At 42.8% G+C, this 15,879-nt stretch overlaps 1 protein-coding gene across 2 annotated transcripts in view; it reads left to right on the forward strand.

Moving 5' to 3' along the window:
- Positions 1–15,879, forward strand: part of LOC126535806 (putative protein FAM10A4) — a 61,611-nt gene that overhangs the window by 21,373 nt on the left and 24,359 nt on the right. For both annotated transcript variants that reach the window (XM_050182629.2, XM_050182630.3), the window contains exon 9: positions 5,961–6,063. In XM_050182629.2, coding sequence (XP_050038586.1) covers positions 5,961–6,063 — 103 coding nt within the window. The remainder of the gene's footprint in view (positions 1–5,960; positions 6,064–15,879) is intronic.

The following is a 15,879-nucleotide window of genomic DNA, read 5'->3' on the forward strand; positions in this document are numbered from 1 at the left end:
ATATGCAAATAAGTGAGTAAATAAGTGAAGGCATAATGAAGTGTCACCTATGCAATCCATAGAAATTGAAAACTAATAAATCACACAACATGAAGTAGCTGAATGAATATAAATAAGAATACACGAAATGTGCTGGGGATTAGAAAGAAGTAAGGACAGCGATCGTCATATAAATAAACTACTCATGAACAGGCGAACTGAACGCTTGGAAATAATTAACGAGGACAAGGTTTTAGCCTCCAAAGGTAGACTATTCCACACTTTGATGGCAGCGAAGCTTACGGTATGTTGTCTGTAATTAGTGCGAGTCCTAGGCAGTAAAATGCTATTGTGGGAAAAACATGTATTATAGAGTGAGTCAAAAATGTCTTCCCTATAATGTAAAGAAGACTTGGATTACGCATGATGCGGTAGGCTATAATGGATAAATTAAAGAAAATAATATTTGAAATAGGAAGGATATTTAATAAGGAAAATAATGGAGCCGAATGGGAGCGTAATATGTGCTGTTGGTTATAAGACAGAGTGACTGATTTTGGATATGATCTAGCGGGCATAAGTAAGCTTTATATGTAAGGCCCCATGTCTCGATGCAATAGGTCAAATGACTAGAATGAACGCAAAGTAGAGAGAAGTTAAGAGTAGGGAGTGCGAAATATTGACGAGCATTGAGAATGCGAATGCCGTAGGTGGTTTTCCTTTTTATTTGATTAATGTGTGCATTAAAGTTTAAAAAACAGACAAGTTTGACACTGAGAAATGAGTGTTGATTAGATGGGTATATAGCATAGTTATTGACATACACCGGGAGTAAATTAACTGTTTTTTAGCTCTAGAACTGAAAATAACAAACTTTGTCTTAGATGGATTAATAACAAGCTTATTTTTTATGGCGCCAAATAGTAACACTCTGCAGATCACTGTTTGGCTGGGAAGTTAAGGCCGGAATGGAGTCACCTGAGGTGAAAATGGTGGTGTCGTCAGCGTATGCCACGAGGGTAAATTTATTTTGCCTTGCAAGTAAATTGTGGGCTTTTGTGTTTGACTCGCTGCTTCGAAAGGAAAGCTGAAATAGGGTATTAGGGAGGATCATGTGTGACTGCAGTCTGTAGAAGCAGGACATCAGAACGCTGAGTTGAAAGGCGGTTACTACAATTTCCTTTCCCTATTCAGTGTGGAGTTGTTAGCTTGATGGAAAACAGCAGCCAATATCAACTGAAGTAAAACAACATAATGATTTTATTCTTTCGCATAAATGCAACTATGTGCATAACCATGCAAGGGACAGATTGTGCTTAAGTGACACATTTTGAGTGTTACTGTGGTATAAAACATCTGATCTAAAACAAAACAAAAAAACTGGCAATCCTGCTGATGTGATGTCATTCACAGTGGCCAAGCTTGTTTAATTGAACTCATGAACTGTTTGCATTTTGCAGTCAATTAAAAAAAGTAAAAAGAAACAGAGATGTACAATTGGTGATGTAAAGTATGCATTAACTTGCTACTTCATTGTAAAGGGATGTTGACATTTTTATAACCAGTACAATATTTGCAGAAAATGCTGTATTCATTAAGTTGCACAACAATTATGGCAGAGCAGGATTAACGCCAGTAAAACATGCACAAAAGGCTCCAAGTGCCGAAACACAGATTCTTTGGCTGATGCCAGTCCACCATTGAATTACATTTTGTGCTTCTTTCCAATAAAAAGAAACTTTCAGCGCATCTCACGCAAGAATCTCGCCATTTGAGGGCAGTGTATGATCAATCCACTGCATTCAGCACATTTCATTACCATAAAATTGGGCCAAATCATTAACTGCGAAGCTCTGCCATGTGCATTTCAATGCTTGCTGCCAACTGCTTATCCACCCTAATGCAGTGACGCAGCTGCCATCTGTAGCTCGATCTCGTGGCAAATACCGGGTGTATTTTTTTAGACAATAGAGATTTTTTGAACATCACCTGTTGCAGGTAGCATAATTCTAGTCATTCAGCTGTATTACTCGGAGGCAGGCATTACTAGCACGAGAAGTTTCAATGCATTAGTACACTAACTAAAATGCACTAATTATCTTTTTAATTAATTTACAGCACATGTTGAAATTTATGAATTGCAGCCGATGAGTTCTTAAGGATTATCCGCACGGATGAAATTTTCAGGATGACACAATTTTTTAGATATTTATACCCAAAGTGTGCAAGGAAATACATGGGTGTTCTAGTTACTTTTGTGCTTCAATTCGTAACATGGAAGTTTGTTAAAAAAAGTAACTGGAACAATAGTGCATTTTTATTGCAAGTTTAACTTCGCATATCTCAACACCCCTGCAATCTTCAGAATTTGCTTCAAGTGGATATGCCTTGCTAACTTACTGGCTACAATTATTAAATTGCAGTATGTGCTGTAATTAATTAAAAAGTGAATTCATCATTTTTATGAATAACTCATGTGTTTCAATTTCTTGTGCAAGTGGTATCCACTGCTTCGAGTAGTCCAGTACAAGGACTAAAATTATGCTATCTGCCACATGCAATTTTCTTTTAATATCCTTGGTATAAAAGAAAAACACCCTGTTTGGTGAACGTGCACAGTAGCTCGTGCACTTTCGACAAAGGCTGTGCATGGTATAGGTCCTCGCATCCAACTGCAGTTTATTGAAAACTGTAATTAAGGGAGCAGTGGTCCAAGTGCACTGATGGCATAAGTTGATAATGAATGTTTGCTACTACTAGCAACAGCACTGCTGAGTGCATAAGCGCTATTAGTGCATGGTTTGTGGGAAAATGGTGGCTCCCCTTGAGCCATCAAACTTGGCAAGGTTGCCAGACAGTGACAATGCAGTACAGTTATTCCTTCGACTGTGAAGCATTCCTCAAATGGCGCGGGAGTGGGCACGGTAAAGCACATTTAGTGCCAGTCATCTTGCTCATCTTGTCAAGTGCATTCGTGCTCTTCCCTTTTTTTCTGTTCTTTCTCTTTTTATCTCGCGAACAGCAGTAAAAAGTCACTAAAATGTTGGCCAGTAACGTTTGTTCATTAGCCGCCACACTTTGGTTTAGGCCGGGCATAACATAAGAAGATATTCATGCACGTGTTCCTGAGATTGAACCAACAATTATGCGGTGTCAGTACGGGTGCTTTAATAATTATTCCACCGCCACTTTGAGAGTGGCATTGTTAAATTAGTATCCCATATTGAACTACAGTGAAACCTCGTTAAACCGTAGTTGGCCGGAGCTCGGAAAAAGTATGTACTAAACGGTAGTACTGCTTAACCGAAATAGCATGAGATCGCCCACTTACCTGTCAAAAACGGAACTCGGAGAGAGTGCAATGAAAGGGGAAAAAACATGCAGTATTTATTTACTTTGCGCGACAAACATGTTATTTTCGTTTGATGCCGTGGCGGCCTAGCAGTGACGACAGCGGCCTCAAACTTGTTGAAGCTCTGAGCCAGCTTTTCAGCCAGCTCCATCTTCTCGGCAAACACTCGCATGGCAGATTCCTCGGCGTTACATATTCTCCGTGCACAGGTGCGGTAGTGTTGCAGAAGTCGCTGGGCACCTTTTCATTGCGGGGTGCTGTTCTCGTCACGACGATTGCATTTATGAGGCTGATGCAACGTGCAGCTTCTGCCACTGTCGGGTCTGAATTGCCCGTGCTGTTGCTTTCCGTGTTGTCCTCATCACTGTCATAAGGCGACGCTTCGGCAACAACTGAGGCAACGATGGCGAAAAATCGAACCTCATAGCCGACATCTCTTTATGGTCGCAGCAGCGCTGCTGAGCAACTTCGCATTCCCAGTGCCACACACCATAGTCAACAGCAGACTCATGTCACGTGCCAGCGCCGACTTTTTGCGTCACATTCGATTGCACGAACGATGTCTAATTTTTCTTCTAAGCTAAGCACCCGGCGTCTTTTATATACGAGTTTTGGCATGACGCGAGTTCTCGCTTGCACAATGCCACAACGCTCTCTGGCACGGCGCCGAAAGTATGTCAATGTTGATGTGGCTTAACGTGCAAACGCACAGAGCGCTTGGAGGCCGTGGTGCTGATTTCTGAGGCTTGTTCTGGCGGGTCGCCCGATGGAGACGACGCACCGTGGTGTTTGCACGACGAAAAGTGGAAACACTATGTGTTAACCGATACATACGCAATAAGCTGGTACGGTTTATGTGGTTACAAAACACATTATTTTCAATGGCCGCAGAGTCAGGGATTTGACTTTAGTACTTTTAAAACGAAACTACTGTTTAAGCAGGTACGGTTTAACGAAGTTTTACTGTTTATTCAAAATGAGCAACATTAATGGTGTCATGAAAGTTGTAGATACATGCGGGAAGTAGAGATTATGTATGAGATACAGCGAGAATCTGGTTCTGCTATAGCAAAGAATTAGATATAATTTAGGTTTGGAACATTAATTGGCAAATGAATTGTGAGAATGCCTCACCATTTGGGCCATATCAGGTGTTCAACTATTCGAAGCAGATTCAGTTACAGAACCAGGCCAGTGGGCTTGTCTGCATCTTGCCCTGGCTGGACAGTGCTTGCCACGACAATGGAGCCCTGTGGTTTCTGTTTGCAGCAATTGAGTTATCGGAGTCTGGGGATTTCTCTGTCTTTGTGGAACGTGCCTTGCATTTTTGTTAGCCAAACCTGCTAATGTGGCAGAAAAAATGAATGCTCATGGATAGCTTTGCACAGGGGACCAGAAGCGAGGCAGCTCACTCTTCGCTGCAAAACCAACCCTGCTCACTGTGTGTATGAGAATGATACTGTTGTAATATATTTCTCTATATCTTGAAATTTACAGTCGAGCCTACGTACCAATGAGTTTCTGTGTTTCTGTCTTGCCATGTTCCTTTCAACATTTGTTCTGTTAGATGGGAATGTGAGAACCATATTTGGACAACATTTGCCATTATCCGTGTAATTCTTTTCATTTTTGCACAACCAAAATTAAACTGTTCTGTTCTTTTTATAATATCCAAGAAAAACAAAACTGACACTGAGGGTGCATCACCTCTGAAAAAACCCAACATTTAAAGGGTTAATATAATAGTCACATACAACATTAAATTACTTTTATTATATTTGATATTAAATCTGTACATGCTAGTATTGGCAAAATAAAGTAAATTGTGATCGGGTACATATGAAAACAGACAGGCACAAGTTGTGCCTCTCAGCAACAGGCAAGCAAGGGGCCCTCTGTTGATTTCGATGGCCCGTCGGTGGCTTGCCATGCCAATATGTGGCATGTGAACAATGCGAAATTATAAACATGCTTTGCACCGTCATTGATATGTATCTCTGTGCTTATTAGTTGCACGTCAGCGAAGACATATTTTTGCCAAGGTATTTACTTATTTATTTATTTATTTTATTGTACATACATTCAAGGCCTAGTAGGCACAACAGAAAGGAGTGGTGAAAATGTACGATATTTGCAGTACAAGTCAAGAATAGAAAATTGAAACTTTAAGGCACATTGAACGGTGATTTTGAAGTTAGTGGTGTCACAAATTGAGACCTTGGAGGTGGGCTTGTTCAGAATGTTCAGAATACGCACTTGTTCAGAATGTGCCGTTTTCTCTTGCTGAATGCTTGGAACTTATGCTACCAGAATATATACTTCAAGCTGACAAGTGAACAAATATATGTTGTGACCAATGTAGTCTTTGATATTTCATTTTCTGTGCTGTTACTATAGTGCTAAGATACTTGTTGAAATGAAGCATAGCTAACCAAACATTTTGTTTTGCTTCAATATATCTGGTAATTCATTATATCAGTGTTGCTATGACCAGGTTCGACCTTATTTAGAAGAAGTACATTTAAGTGTATCGGTGAATGTTTATTGAGAATAGGTACAAAAATATTGTTTCTTGTGCAATCATTCGAAGCACTTTGTATGAACCATTTCTTTTCTCCTATATTTGCAGGCTGCTTGGTCATTGGGAGGAAGCTGCAAAAGATTTGGCCACAGCTTGCAGGCTGGACTACACTGATGAGGCCAACGAGTGGCTGAAAGAAGTCACACCTAACGTGAGCTTCATGCTGTATTCTGTTTTCGTAGATAAACTCCTTTCTTCTGTTACAACCACTTAGGAGTCCCAATTTTAAAGACAATGTTTTTCTTAGCGAGTTACCCCCACTATTCCGTACTGGGTATGGATTTTTCTAGCCTTTTTCTTGGTCAGCTTCGCCTTGATGTGAAGCATCCGCCAAGTATTGCGTTGAAGGGTACCAAGAGCGAAGGAGTAATTGTCACGGCACACAGTATGCATTCCTTAATTATACACGCATGCATACACCCACAGTCTCCTGTCACAGTACGCGCACTGATATGCCTAACCCTTTGAGGGTCGATTTCTTTTTTGCCATATACGACCGCCCAGGGTTGATTTTTTTTATTGCAGATTCCGATTCTTCTTAGAGACTTATTTCGAAAAAAATTTACCGTAATTTTTCCAGGGTGACCGTAAAGTGAGAAAAAAATATTTTGCGTTGGTATACAGTCGACGACTGATATTTTGGACCCTCAAGGGACCGCAAAAGTGTCAGAAAAATCAGGCAGTCCAAAAAAACAAATGTGCCCCCAAAAAACTAAATTTATTGCTTACCATTGAGTTAGAGGCTGGAAAAAGTTATTAATGGTCTTCTGAACAGAAATTTTAAACTCTTTTGTGACGTCTGCCTGTCATTGGCCACGTTTGACGAGCTTGATGATTGCCGCTTTCTTCGCCATCGACATTGTGGCGTACTTGCCTCGGTTCGTCGGAACTCTCAAGGCCGACGACAACATAGATTTCTTCTCCATTGTGAATCGGCACGCTTGGCTAAGCAGCACATACAGCGCAGTCGTTGGGAAGTTGTCACACCGACTTCTTTGAGTGCCTCCTCGCTGCCACGTTGCACGGAAAAATAAAAGTTCCGGAAACAGCGTCTTGTAGCACTGAAGCCAATTCAATCAAATGCGAGCCACAGTAGCGACAGAGCATGGTTTTCGGCGTCTCCACAGCACGACCACGACTAGGCCTACTCGCTAAGCTCGTCAGCGCATGGCAAACACAAAGAGGCAGTCGAAGAAAGAAAGGAAAAAACAAGCATTGCGTTACGGCAGTGACGCTGTTGCGGAAGCAGAAGCTGCTAGCATATAGCCTCAATCCAGCGTCGGAGTAGTTGAGGAACCACCATGCAAGACCGGCACCGGTTTCGAGGCTACAGGAGGAAAATGTAAACAAACAAGATGCCGGCGACACAGCTCAAAATGCACGGCAGTTGGCCCAGCTGACGCTTGGAAAGTCAGAAAAATTGAACAGCCCACCCTAGAGTGTCCGAAATTTTGAGCCACGTAATACATTGACTTTATGAGGTATGTCCTGGGGCCGGGAAAAAGTCCGAAAAATCAAGCATGTCCGAAAAATCAGTCGTCGATTGTATAGACCGTTTTTTCGTAGGCGCCGCCATATTGTGAACGCAGTGGCGCCATCTATGAGCAGTGCCATACTGGCTTGGGTGAAAGCGGTCTTTTGCATGGCAGGTTTACGCTCGGCGGTAAGTTCTGGCGTTTGTTTTCGCGGTCGTGTGGTCTCTTTAGTATGACGTGCGTCTTCTACGTGGTAAACGGTTCTGTGAGACGTGCTGAAGTGGTTTAAGGCGTCATGGCCGGAATTTCTGCTGGCGTTGAGGTGGACGGAATACGCAGCGCGATGGTGTGCGCGCATATTTGAGCCTATGCCTCGGAGATCAATTGTGTATTTCTGAATGTTCCAATCACTAATGTGACCTTATTGCAGTATTATTCTCTATTTCTAAGCTGCGGTTTAGGAGCCATGAAACATAGGCGACGATCGTAACAGCGTGGGTATCGTAACAGCGTTCTGCTACGATACGAGCTGTGATGGTATACTTTGAGAGCGTTCAAGGAAGGAAGGTAGGAAGGAAAAACTTTATTCCTCTATTTACAGCTTTCAGTGGCTAACGGAGGTCTTCATGTTTTACTGAAGTCTCCGTCGTCTTGAGTGGTCGACGTCCCTATTCCAGAGCTTCATCCATTCCTATTCCAGAGCGTTCAAACTGTTCGCTGCAGTTTACATTGCGTGACTACTTGGTTCGACGAATGAGGTTTCCGCCCCTGAATGAAATAGTTTTGGCAAGTAATAGCAGCATACCTTACAGTCTGAATTAAGCTTGTACAGCAAAGGGACTGTTTACGAACTGTGCGAGCGTCCTAAGCAGTGGTAGGTGCTGGATTACATATATCTTTGTTCTATATACCGCGTGGTCCAAGCATACGGCATCAGCGGTTATGTATTTATAAACGTTGTGCGACGTGACTATGCGTGTTTCTATTGCGGCGTTAGCCCGTTTTCTTTCGCTTTTTCGAGAAAGAGGATGATAACCAAATTTTTTTTTTTTTTTCAGTTGTGTTCGTTCCATTCTCTACGACGCACTCACACGTATTATGGAAATTTTGTCCTCAAAAATAGCCATCGCATTCTTTTTATGCGATCCTTCTCATATATTATGGCTGTATGCAGGCTAAAAAGGCAATGCCGAAGCGCACGGCTTACATATGTATCGTGCTGGTTCACCAACCGCAGTGATCGCTGTGTTGAGCAGCGCCAGCGACCTCATGCAGGAAGGCTAGGGTAGACATATGGTAATTTGAAGCCTACTAGACTTGAAATGTGCGAGAACGATGCCGGTGCATCACAAATATTTGATAGCGCCTGCCGCTTAGATGCTTCGTGGTTGCCTTAGGTTGGCCATGCACGAGCATGCACTCTTATGCGTTATGTTTTACTCCCTACGCCAAGCGATCAGGTAGTGAGCAGATTTACCATTTCATGCTGCTAATACAGAGACCGGTTTTCTTTGTTGAATTAAAACCGATATAAGCAAAATAGTTCACAACACATATACACACCTCGACTGATAATGTGCGTACACCGCGGCTGATAAAGCGCGTCACATTTTTGCGCCCCCAAGAGATATTTCCGCCTACTGTAGTTACCGATGCACCGAAAGGCTTCTCTGACGACCTTATATGAACGGACATGGCGTAAATTTCACAAAGTATCATCTAAAACATCTCGAAATTGTTCCGCAGCACGCGTCAGCAATACTTTCAAGCAGCGCCGCGTCGGATCGCCCAAGCCAGATAGCCAGATAGGAGGAAAGGCTCTCCGCGCGCCCTATCCTCCTCGCCCGATGAAACGGTCTATATGTACTCTTCATTGATGAATAACAGCGATAAAGAAGTAAATAAACTTATAAGAATTAATAATTTGATGCATTGTTATACAGATAGTTCAAGGCTTTGAAAATGCGCACACGAGAATATTTTGCAAGACTCAAATGTTCCTGCTCTTAAGCTAATATGTACATCTATAGCGTAATGAAACTGCTTAGGTGCGCGCACTCAAGAAAACTGTGTGGTTGTGTGCCTGTCAAAAAAGCAAGACGTGTGACAAACTCTTGCTAATCTTCATCTTATCGCCAACCAGAGGCAATTAGTTTTCACGAGTGTCAAAAAAAAAAAAAAAAAAAGAACGCATGCACGGCGGCATCCTTCCTATGCACACCCCTGTGAGCACTAAACGAGCGAGAAACAAGCGGTTGCCCTTTGAGCGATTAGTAACGAGATAGCCATCAGTTTTGCTAGTGCAAGAAGCCCAAACAGCACGCGAAAAAAAGCCCAAACCGCCTCCCGCCCGCGCAAGCGGTAGTATATAGACACGCGGGGGCAAACTAGTGCTAAAACAAACCATGCAACGAAAACCGAGAGAGGGAGGTGCGCAAAAAAAATTCCCTGTATTCCCACATAGTGGCAGCACATGACCGAAAAGAAAAAGTTAGGAAATTGGCGCAGTTTTTAAATGTACAGATGGCGCCGTATATTTACGTCATTGACCCTCAAAGGGCTAATAAGTGTACTGGCAGGCCTTCAGAGCTTTTTCAGACGCGCCTGTGGTGATTTAGCCCTTTGGTGTAGTAAAAAGGCATGCATTCATTTTTTCACACTACCCGATTTTTGAGGTGTTTCAGACTCCCTCAGACATTGTCTGTATATAGAACAAACACTGCTGCTTCAAAGGCTCACGCAGTCCACAGACGTTGATTTCACTACTCAACACGTGTAATTCACACTTTACCGTATGCAATTATTGTAGCCAAAATGATTCTCTTTGTAGGTGGGAACCTCGTCCAACAAACGAGGGAGTCGCTCTATGTATCTACAGATAACAAATTGAGTGCCTGTCATACTAAACAGCACTACTTATTCCATGGCAGAACACTACCCACACTGTTGGGGTCGTCATATGTTTTGGAACTACTTATTGCTGCTAAACTACTGCTTAGAACTACAGTGAGAACACTGCAGTAAGGCCATATTATTAAAAAAAAAAAGAAACAACATTTAAGAAGACAACACTGATATCTGAGGCTGATTGCAGGCTGAAACGCACACGCACATTGCACTGGGTGTTCCACCAAAAACTCCGACCATTCTGACTTAAAGGGACACTAAAGGCAAATACTAAGTCAGCATGGACTGTTTAAATACCATTCCAAAAACCTCGCAACGCTTGTTTCGTGCCAAGAAAAGACTTAGTTTACGAGAAAATTACATCTGAAGGGTCTGAATACCTTTTTCGAAATTCAGATCTCCCGCCACCTAACTGGGGGAATGGTGATGTTGCGTACACCATCACCGCCCTTTGCTATCATCAGTGAGTAAAACAGCGCCTGACAGATGGCGGTACCAGGCCAAAACAGACGAAGTCAGAGCGGCGGATTCGTCACTGCAGTACACTGTAGCTGCAGCTGCTTTTTGACCAAGTTTGCATAGACCGTTCGGGCATCCCGCGACATCACATGGAAGTTGAATTCTCTGCTACTTGCAGTTTGTGCAAGTTTCGCGAGCCAGCAAAATCAGCGCAGCACTACACAACAATGAAACTACCGAAATGCGGAAGTGTGGGCAGTGCAGAGTCGAGCAAAAACGAAACCTTTGACCGCCCATGTCAAGGGTAATTTCAATGAGTTCTTTTTCCTAAAAATGAAATAGAAATGGACATGTAGCATTTTATTTCGTCTCATATTACAATACAAGGATGTTTTTTGCAACAAGTAGTTGAGCACTAGTGACACAATTTAACTGAGGAGTGCCTTCGACATCGGGCAAGTGCTTGAAAGTCCCAGATGAGTCTCTGATCTTGTCCTGCATTTACCTCAATTTCTTGAGTATTAACGCTCTGTGTGCAATATTGACGCCTTAGAGATTCTCGAACACTAATCTATCACTTTAGCTTGACTTGATATTTGCCTTTAGTGTCCCTTTAAATTGCTTCAGTATGTCTTACAGAACTGTTTCTCACGTAGAAGATGCCATGTCATACTAAATAGACCGTGTGATGCGAGAACAACCACCAGAAACTGCCACTAAACGTATACCTGGCATACAACATAAGGCGCTCACCCAAGCCATTATCCCGACTGCCCATAAATGGTGCCGCTGCGTACACAATACGGCGGTGCCCATGAAAAAATACAGTATAAAAAGTGCTATCGTTTTCTTGACTTTTCTATATTATTTTATTTGCTTCTTATCTAAGTATTCTCTGTACATTGATAATCACAGTCACTTGAAAGAAACAACAATGGATGCATAGATTCAAGAAAAAGAAGTAATCTCCACTTTAGTGGCCCTCTTGACTGTTGGGGATTATAATTTATTTATTGCAATACAGACAAATGTTATAGTAAACTGGTTCTTGTGCGAAGTACAGTTTGATATACCAGGTAATTCAGTATCGTATCTGATCTCAGGTTTAATGAACTATTCATGGGGAGCTTGTTATGTACAATAGAACAAAGCTGTGCAACAATGCTAAAATGCCCATTGGCAACCTGATTAACACAGCATCCTGAAAGGATCTATAGCTTTCTGTCGTTTTATAAGTCGTATCGCACCCTACCTGGTTATGTGGGAACATGCTGTCAAGCATGCCTAGCCTCGTGATCGAATGAAAAGACATGCCCAGAAAGCATACATTGCAAAAAATGCCGCTGCGGGCATTTTTATGACGCAGTCTTTAAGCCCTCGAAGTTGACACTGTCATACCTCAATACAACGAACATGGATATAATGAAGTTAACGTAAAATTTCATTGGTCGTACTTTATCTAAGATGAGTATTCACCTGCTATAGGGATATCAAAATTGAGGTATCTGGCATTGTGCCGCTTAAAATGAAGCAAATTTTTGTTTGCTGTGGCTTAATATATGCATTCTGGCAGCAAAAGGTCAAATACAGCCACTGGTTGATTTTTGAGGGCTACTTGATTATTCAGACTTGTAGCATTGCCACCTACCCCTAGAAGCAATGTATAACAGCAACAGAAATTCATAAATTTCCAATGCTGCTAGGTGTACGGTGTGTTACTCAATTTTCCAAACATGATCTGCATGCATGATGCTCCTAACATAACAACTGTGAACAAAGTTGCTGGCACGTTGAACTAGCACCAAAATGCAACCTTGGTTATCAACTCTTTCCAACACAGTGGGGTTATGTCTAACTGCCTAGCAAAATGGCTGTGATGAAAATTTGCTGACGGCAGGCATAGAGGCTTGTGACAAGTCGTTAAGGGAAGCTTGCTGTCAGTACGTTTTTACCCAAAGACCTCAGTGGCAATCGAGTGTGAGATCACACGCATGTGCTAGACTGACAGCTATACAGTTGAGCCCTCATATATTGTACCTGGATATATCAAACAATTGTAACATCCCCTTGGAAATCCCATTAAAAAATGTCGCACTGTATTACGTGTATATCGAAGTTCCGTACACCGCCACATTCAATATATGAAGTGCTGTGCCACGCTGTGTCCCTGCAAGTGTGCTTCTAAAGAAACTGTGATTACTTATCACATCATCGGAAATAGCTATGTTTACATAACAGCATTGTTCTGCCTGATACAGTCAAGGCATTGACTATGGAAGGCAGTGCATGCCATAGAGAAAAAATGAGCAAAGTGCATGTTTCAACATATCAAGGGCTCTTGTAGCAAGGCTCTTATTTGTGCTCCATAACGCCAGATTTGCTTTAGTAAGCTTTGCAGCCGTATAATGCGGTGAAGCATACTGATAGTAGAAAGAACTGTTGTGCAGTGAAGCATACTACTTGCAACCGTTCATTCTCTGAAAGAGGATTGCCATGTTGCTTCAAGAATACTGCAAACGGCCTCCTGATCTGACACACACGCACGTTCCAGAAGAAATGGATGGCGCTCGATTTTTTTCACTAAGTGGCTCAGGGCATGGAATCAGTAAAATCCCGCTTTTCATTTTCTCTGGAGACTCCAAGACATGCAGAGTGTTCAGATAAGCTTCAGATAGGCATATTTTATATTAAAATTAAGCTTTCTTTGCCTTTTCTTTTGACTTTCCGGGCGCTGTTGCTGTAGTCTTGCTCGTGCACGTTGCTGGGTTTCTTGTAACACCACCAGAGGTGCGAGCGGAGGCGCTCGCCTCTGCGCATCCCGGATGGCACTGCTGCGGCAGCCTTTCGTCACACTTTGTGCATATGGCACATGCTGTGCTTGCTTTCCTATGCGACAAAAAAAAATGTAGGTGCTGGGCTGTGGAGGTCACGTACTGGGCTATGATTGTGTAAAGATTACAATCGTCCACAGCCTGAAGAGAGCGCTTGAAGCTGGCGTCTCAACAGCGTGCTGGCCACGAATGCAGAAGGTGCACGTAAACACACTCCAGCAAAATGGCTACTAAGCGTGCACTCAGTGTTTAGGGCACCCAGGCCCGAAAGAAGCATTGCGTGGAACAGGAGCATCTTCACTGCACAGTGAAATATGATGTAGACTGTAAATGTATGTATACAATGTATACTTACAATCATAATAATTAAATTATGAACAGCCCCATAATTCAATTAAAGCTTAACACTTCTGCCATGATACCATGTGACGCAATGATGATGCTCAACTCAATCAGAAAATATGAACATTGATGCGCAACAGCGCCTCTAGCAAACATGTCTCCCTTTATGTTCCGTGGACTGTGCAAGCAGCAGTGGTGCACACAAGATAATGTTTAATGTCACCTCACCACTCTCGTATTGGACTAAACGCTGCAGAAGTTATGCATTCGCCGGCAACTTATCGCTAATCATTGTCAGTCAAAGCAAACCCCATACAAAGCTTCGCTTACATAGAGTTACATAGTGCGTGGGATGTGCCAATATTTGTTTTATTTCTCTATACATTGAACTATTTTGCAATCCCCTTCGAGTTCGATATATCAGGGTTCAACTGTAGTACCAAAGTTCAGGTGCGCACATCGCGCCCCCTGCGTGTCAGAAAAATTGGTTGGCAACTGAAGCACTTGTCAAGAGTAACTGCCGAGTGCTTCCCATGCCAATTCCATGTTATCACACCAATTGCACAGTTGTGTATTAGCAGTCCTGGTATTGGCACCAGTGCAAAGGGTGCACTTATTCTTCTTGTGCCACATATCGGTGCAGCATGGTGCTGAAGAGCCACCAAAATCTGCAGGAGGCCTATTGTTGGTCTGTCTGAGCTTCTGTTTCTTTCGAGTATACAGTAAAACCTCGTTAAACTATACCTGCTTAAAGAGTAGTTTCGTTTTAAAAGTTGTAAAGTCAAATCCCTGACTCGGTGGCCATTGAACGTAATGCGTTTTGTATCCACACAAACCGTACCAGCTTATTGCATACGTATCAGTTAACACGTAGTGTTCCACTTTTCGTGGCGCAATCACGGCGGTGTACATAGTTGTGTACATAGTTGCGTCGTCCCCATTGGGTGGCCTGGTCCGTCAGAGCAACAAGCCTCAGAGATCAGAACGGCCTCCAAGTGCCCTGTGCATTTGTGCGTGAAGCCACATCAACATAATTTCGCCGTCGTCCAAGCAAGGACTTGCATCATGCCGAAGCTCGGATAAAAAAGTACCGGGTGCTCAGCATAGAAGAAAAATTGGACATCATTCGTGCTATCGAACGTGGAGCGAAGAAGTCGGCGCTGGCACATGAAAGGCATCTACTGTTTACTATGGTGTGTGGCATTTGGAAGTTGAAGAAGTTGCTCGGCAGCGCTGCTGCGACTGCAAAAAGATGTTGGCTATGAGGTTCGGCGTTTGCCATCGTTGCCTCTGTTGTTGCCGAAGTGTCGCCTTATGACAGTGATGAGGGTGACACGGGAAGCGACAGCACGAGCGATGCAGGCCCGACAGTAGCAGAAGCTGCACATTACGTCAGCATCATGAATGCAATCGTCCCGAAGAGAACAGCACCCCGAAATGGAAAAGGCGCCCCATGACTTCTGCAGCGTTGCCGTGCCTGTGCACGAAGAATATGCAATGCCAACACGGAATCTGCCATGTGAGTGTTTGCCAAGAAGAGTGGGGCTGGCTGAAAAGGTGGCTCGCAGCTTCAGCAAATTTGAGGCCACTATTGTAGCTGCTAGGCCACCATGGCATCAAACGCAAATGAAAATAGCAGACTTTGGTCACATGAAGTAAATAAATACTGCAGGCTTTTGCCCTCTTATCGCACTCTTTCCGACTTCAGTTTTTGACAGGTAAGTGGGTGATCTCATGCTTTTTCGCTTAAGCAGTACTACCGTTTAGTACGTACTTTTTCCAAGTTCCGACCAATTACGGTTTAATGAGGTTTCACTGTATCTGATTGTGAATTCATTTTTTTTACTAGTGCATGTGCTTTTAATGAATATTGTATTTATAGAGGTATGTGAAAGTTTATTATAATGAGATTTGAGTGTATGTGCAATGTACAGTTCGTTTTAAGGAACTTGT

The sequence above is a fragment of the Dermacentor andersoni genome, chromosome 4, assembly GCF_023375885.2.
Source record: "Dermacentor andersoni chromosome 4, qqDerAnde1_hic_scaffold, whole genome shotgun sequence".
Lineage (NCBI taxonomy): Eukaryota > Metazoa > Arthropoda > Arachnida > Ixodida > Ixodidae > Dermacentor > Dermacentor andersoni.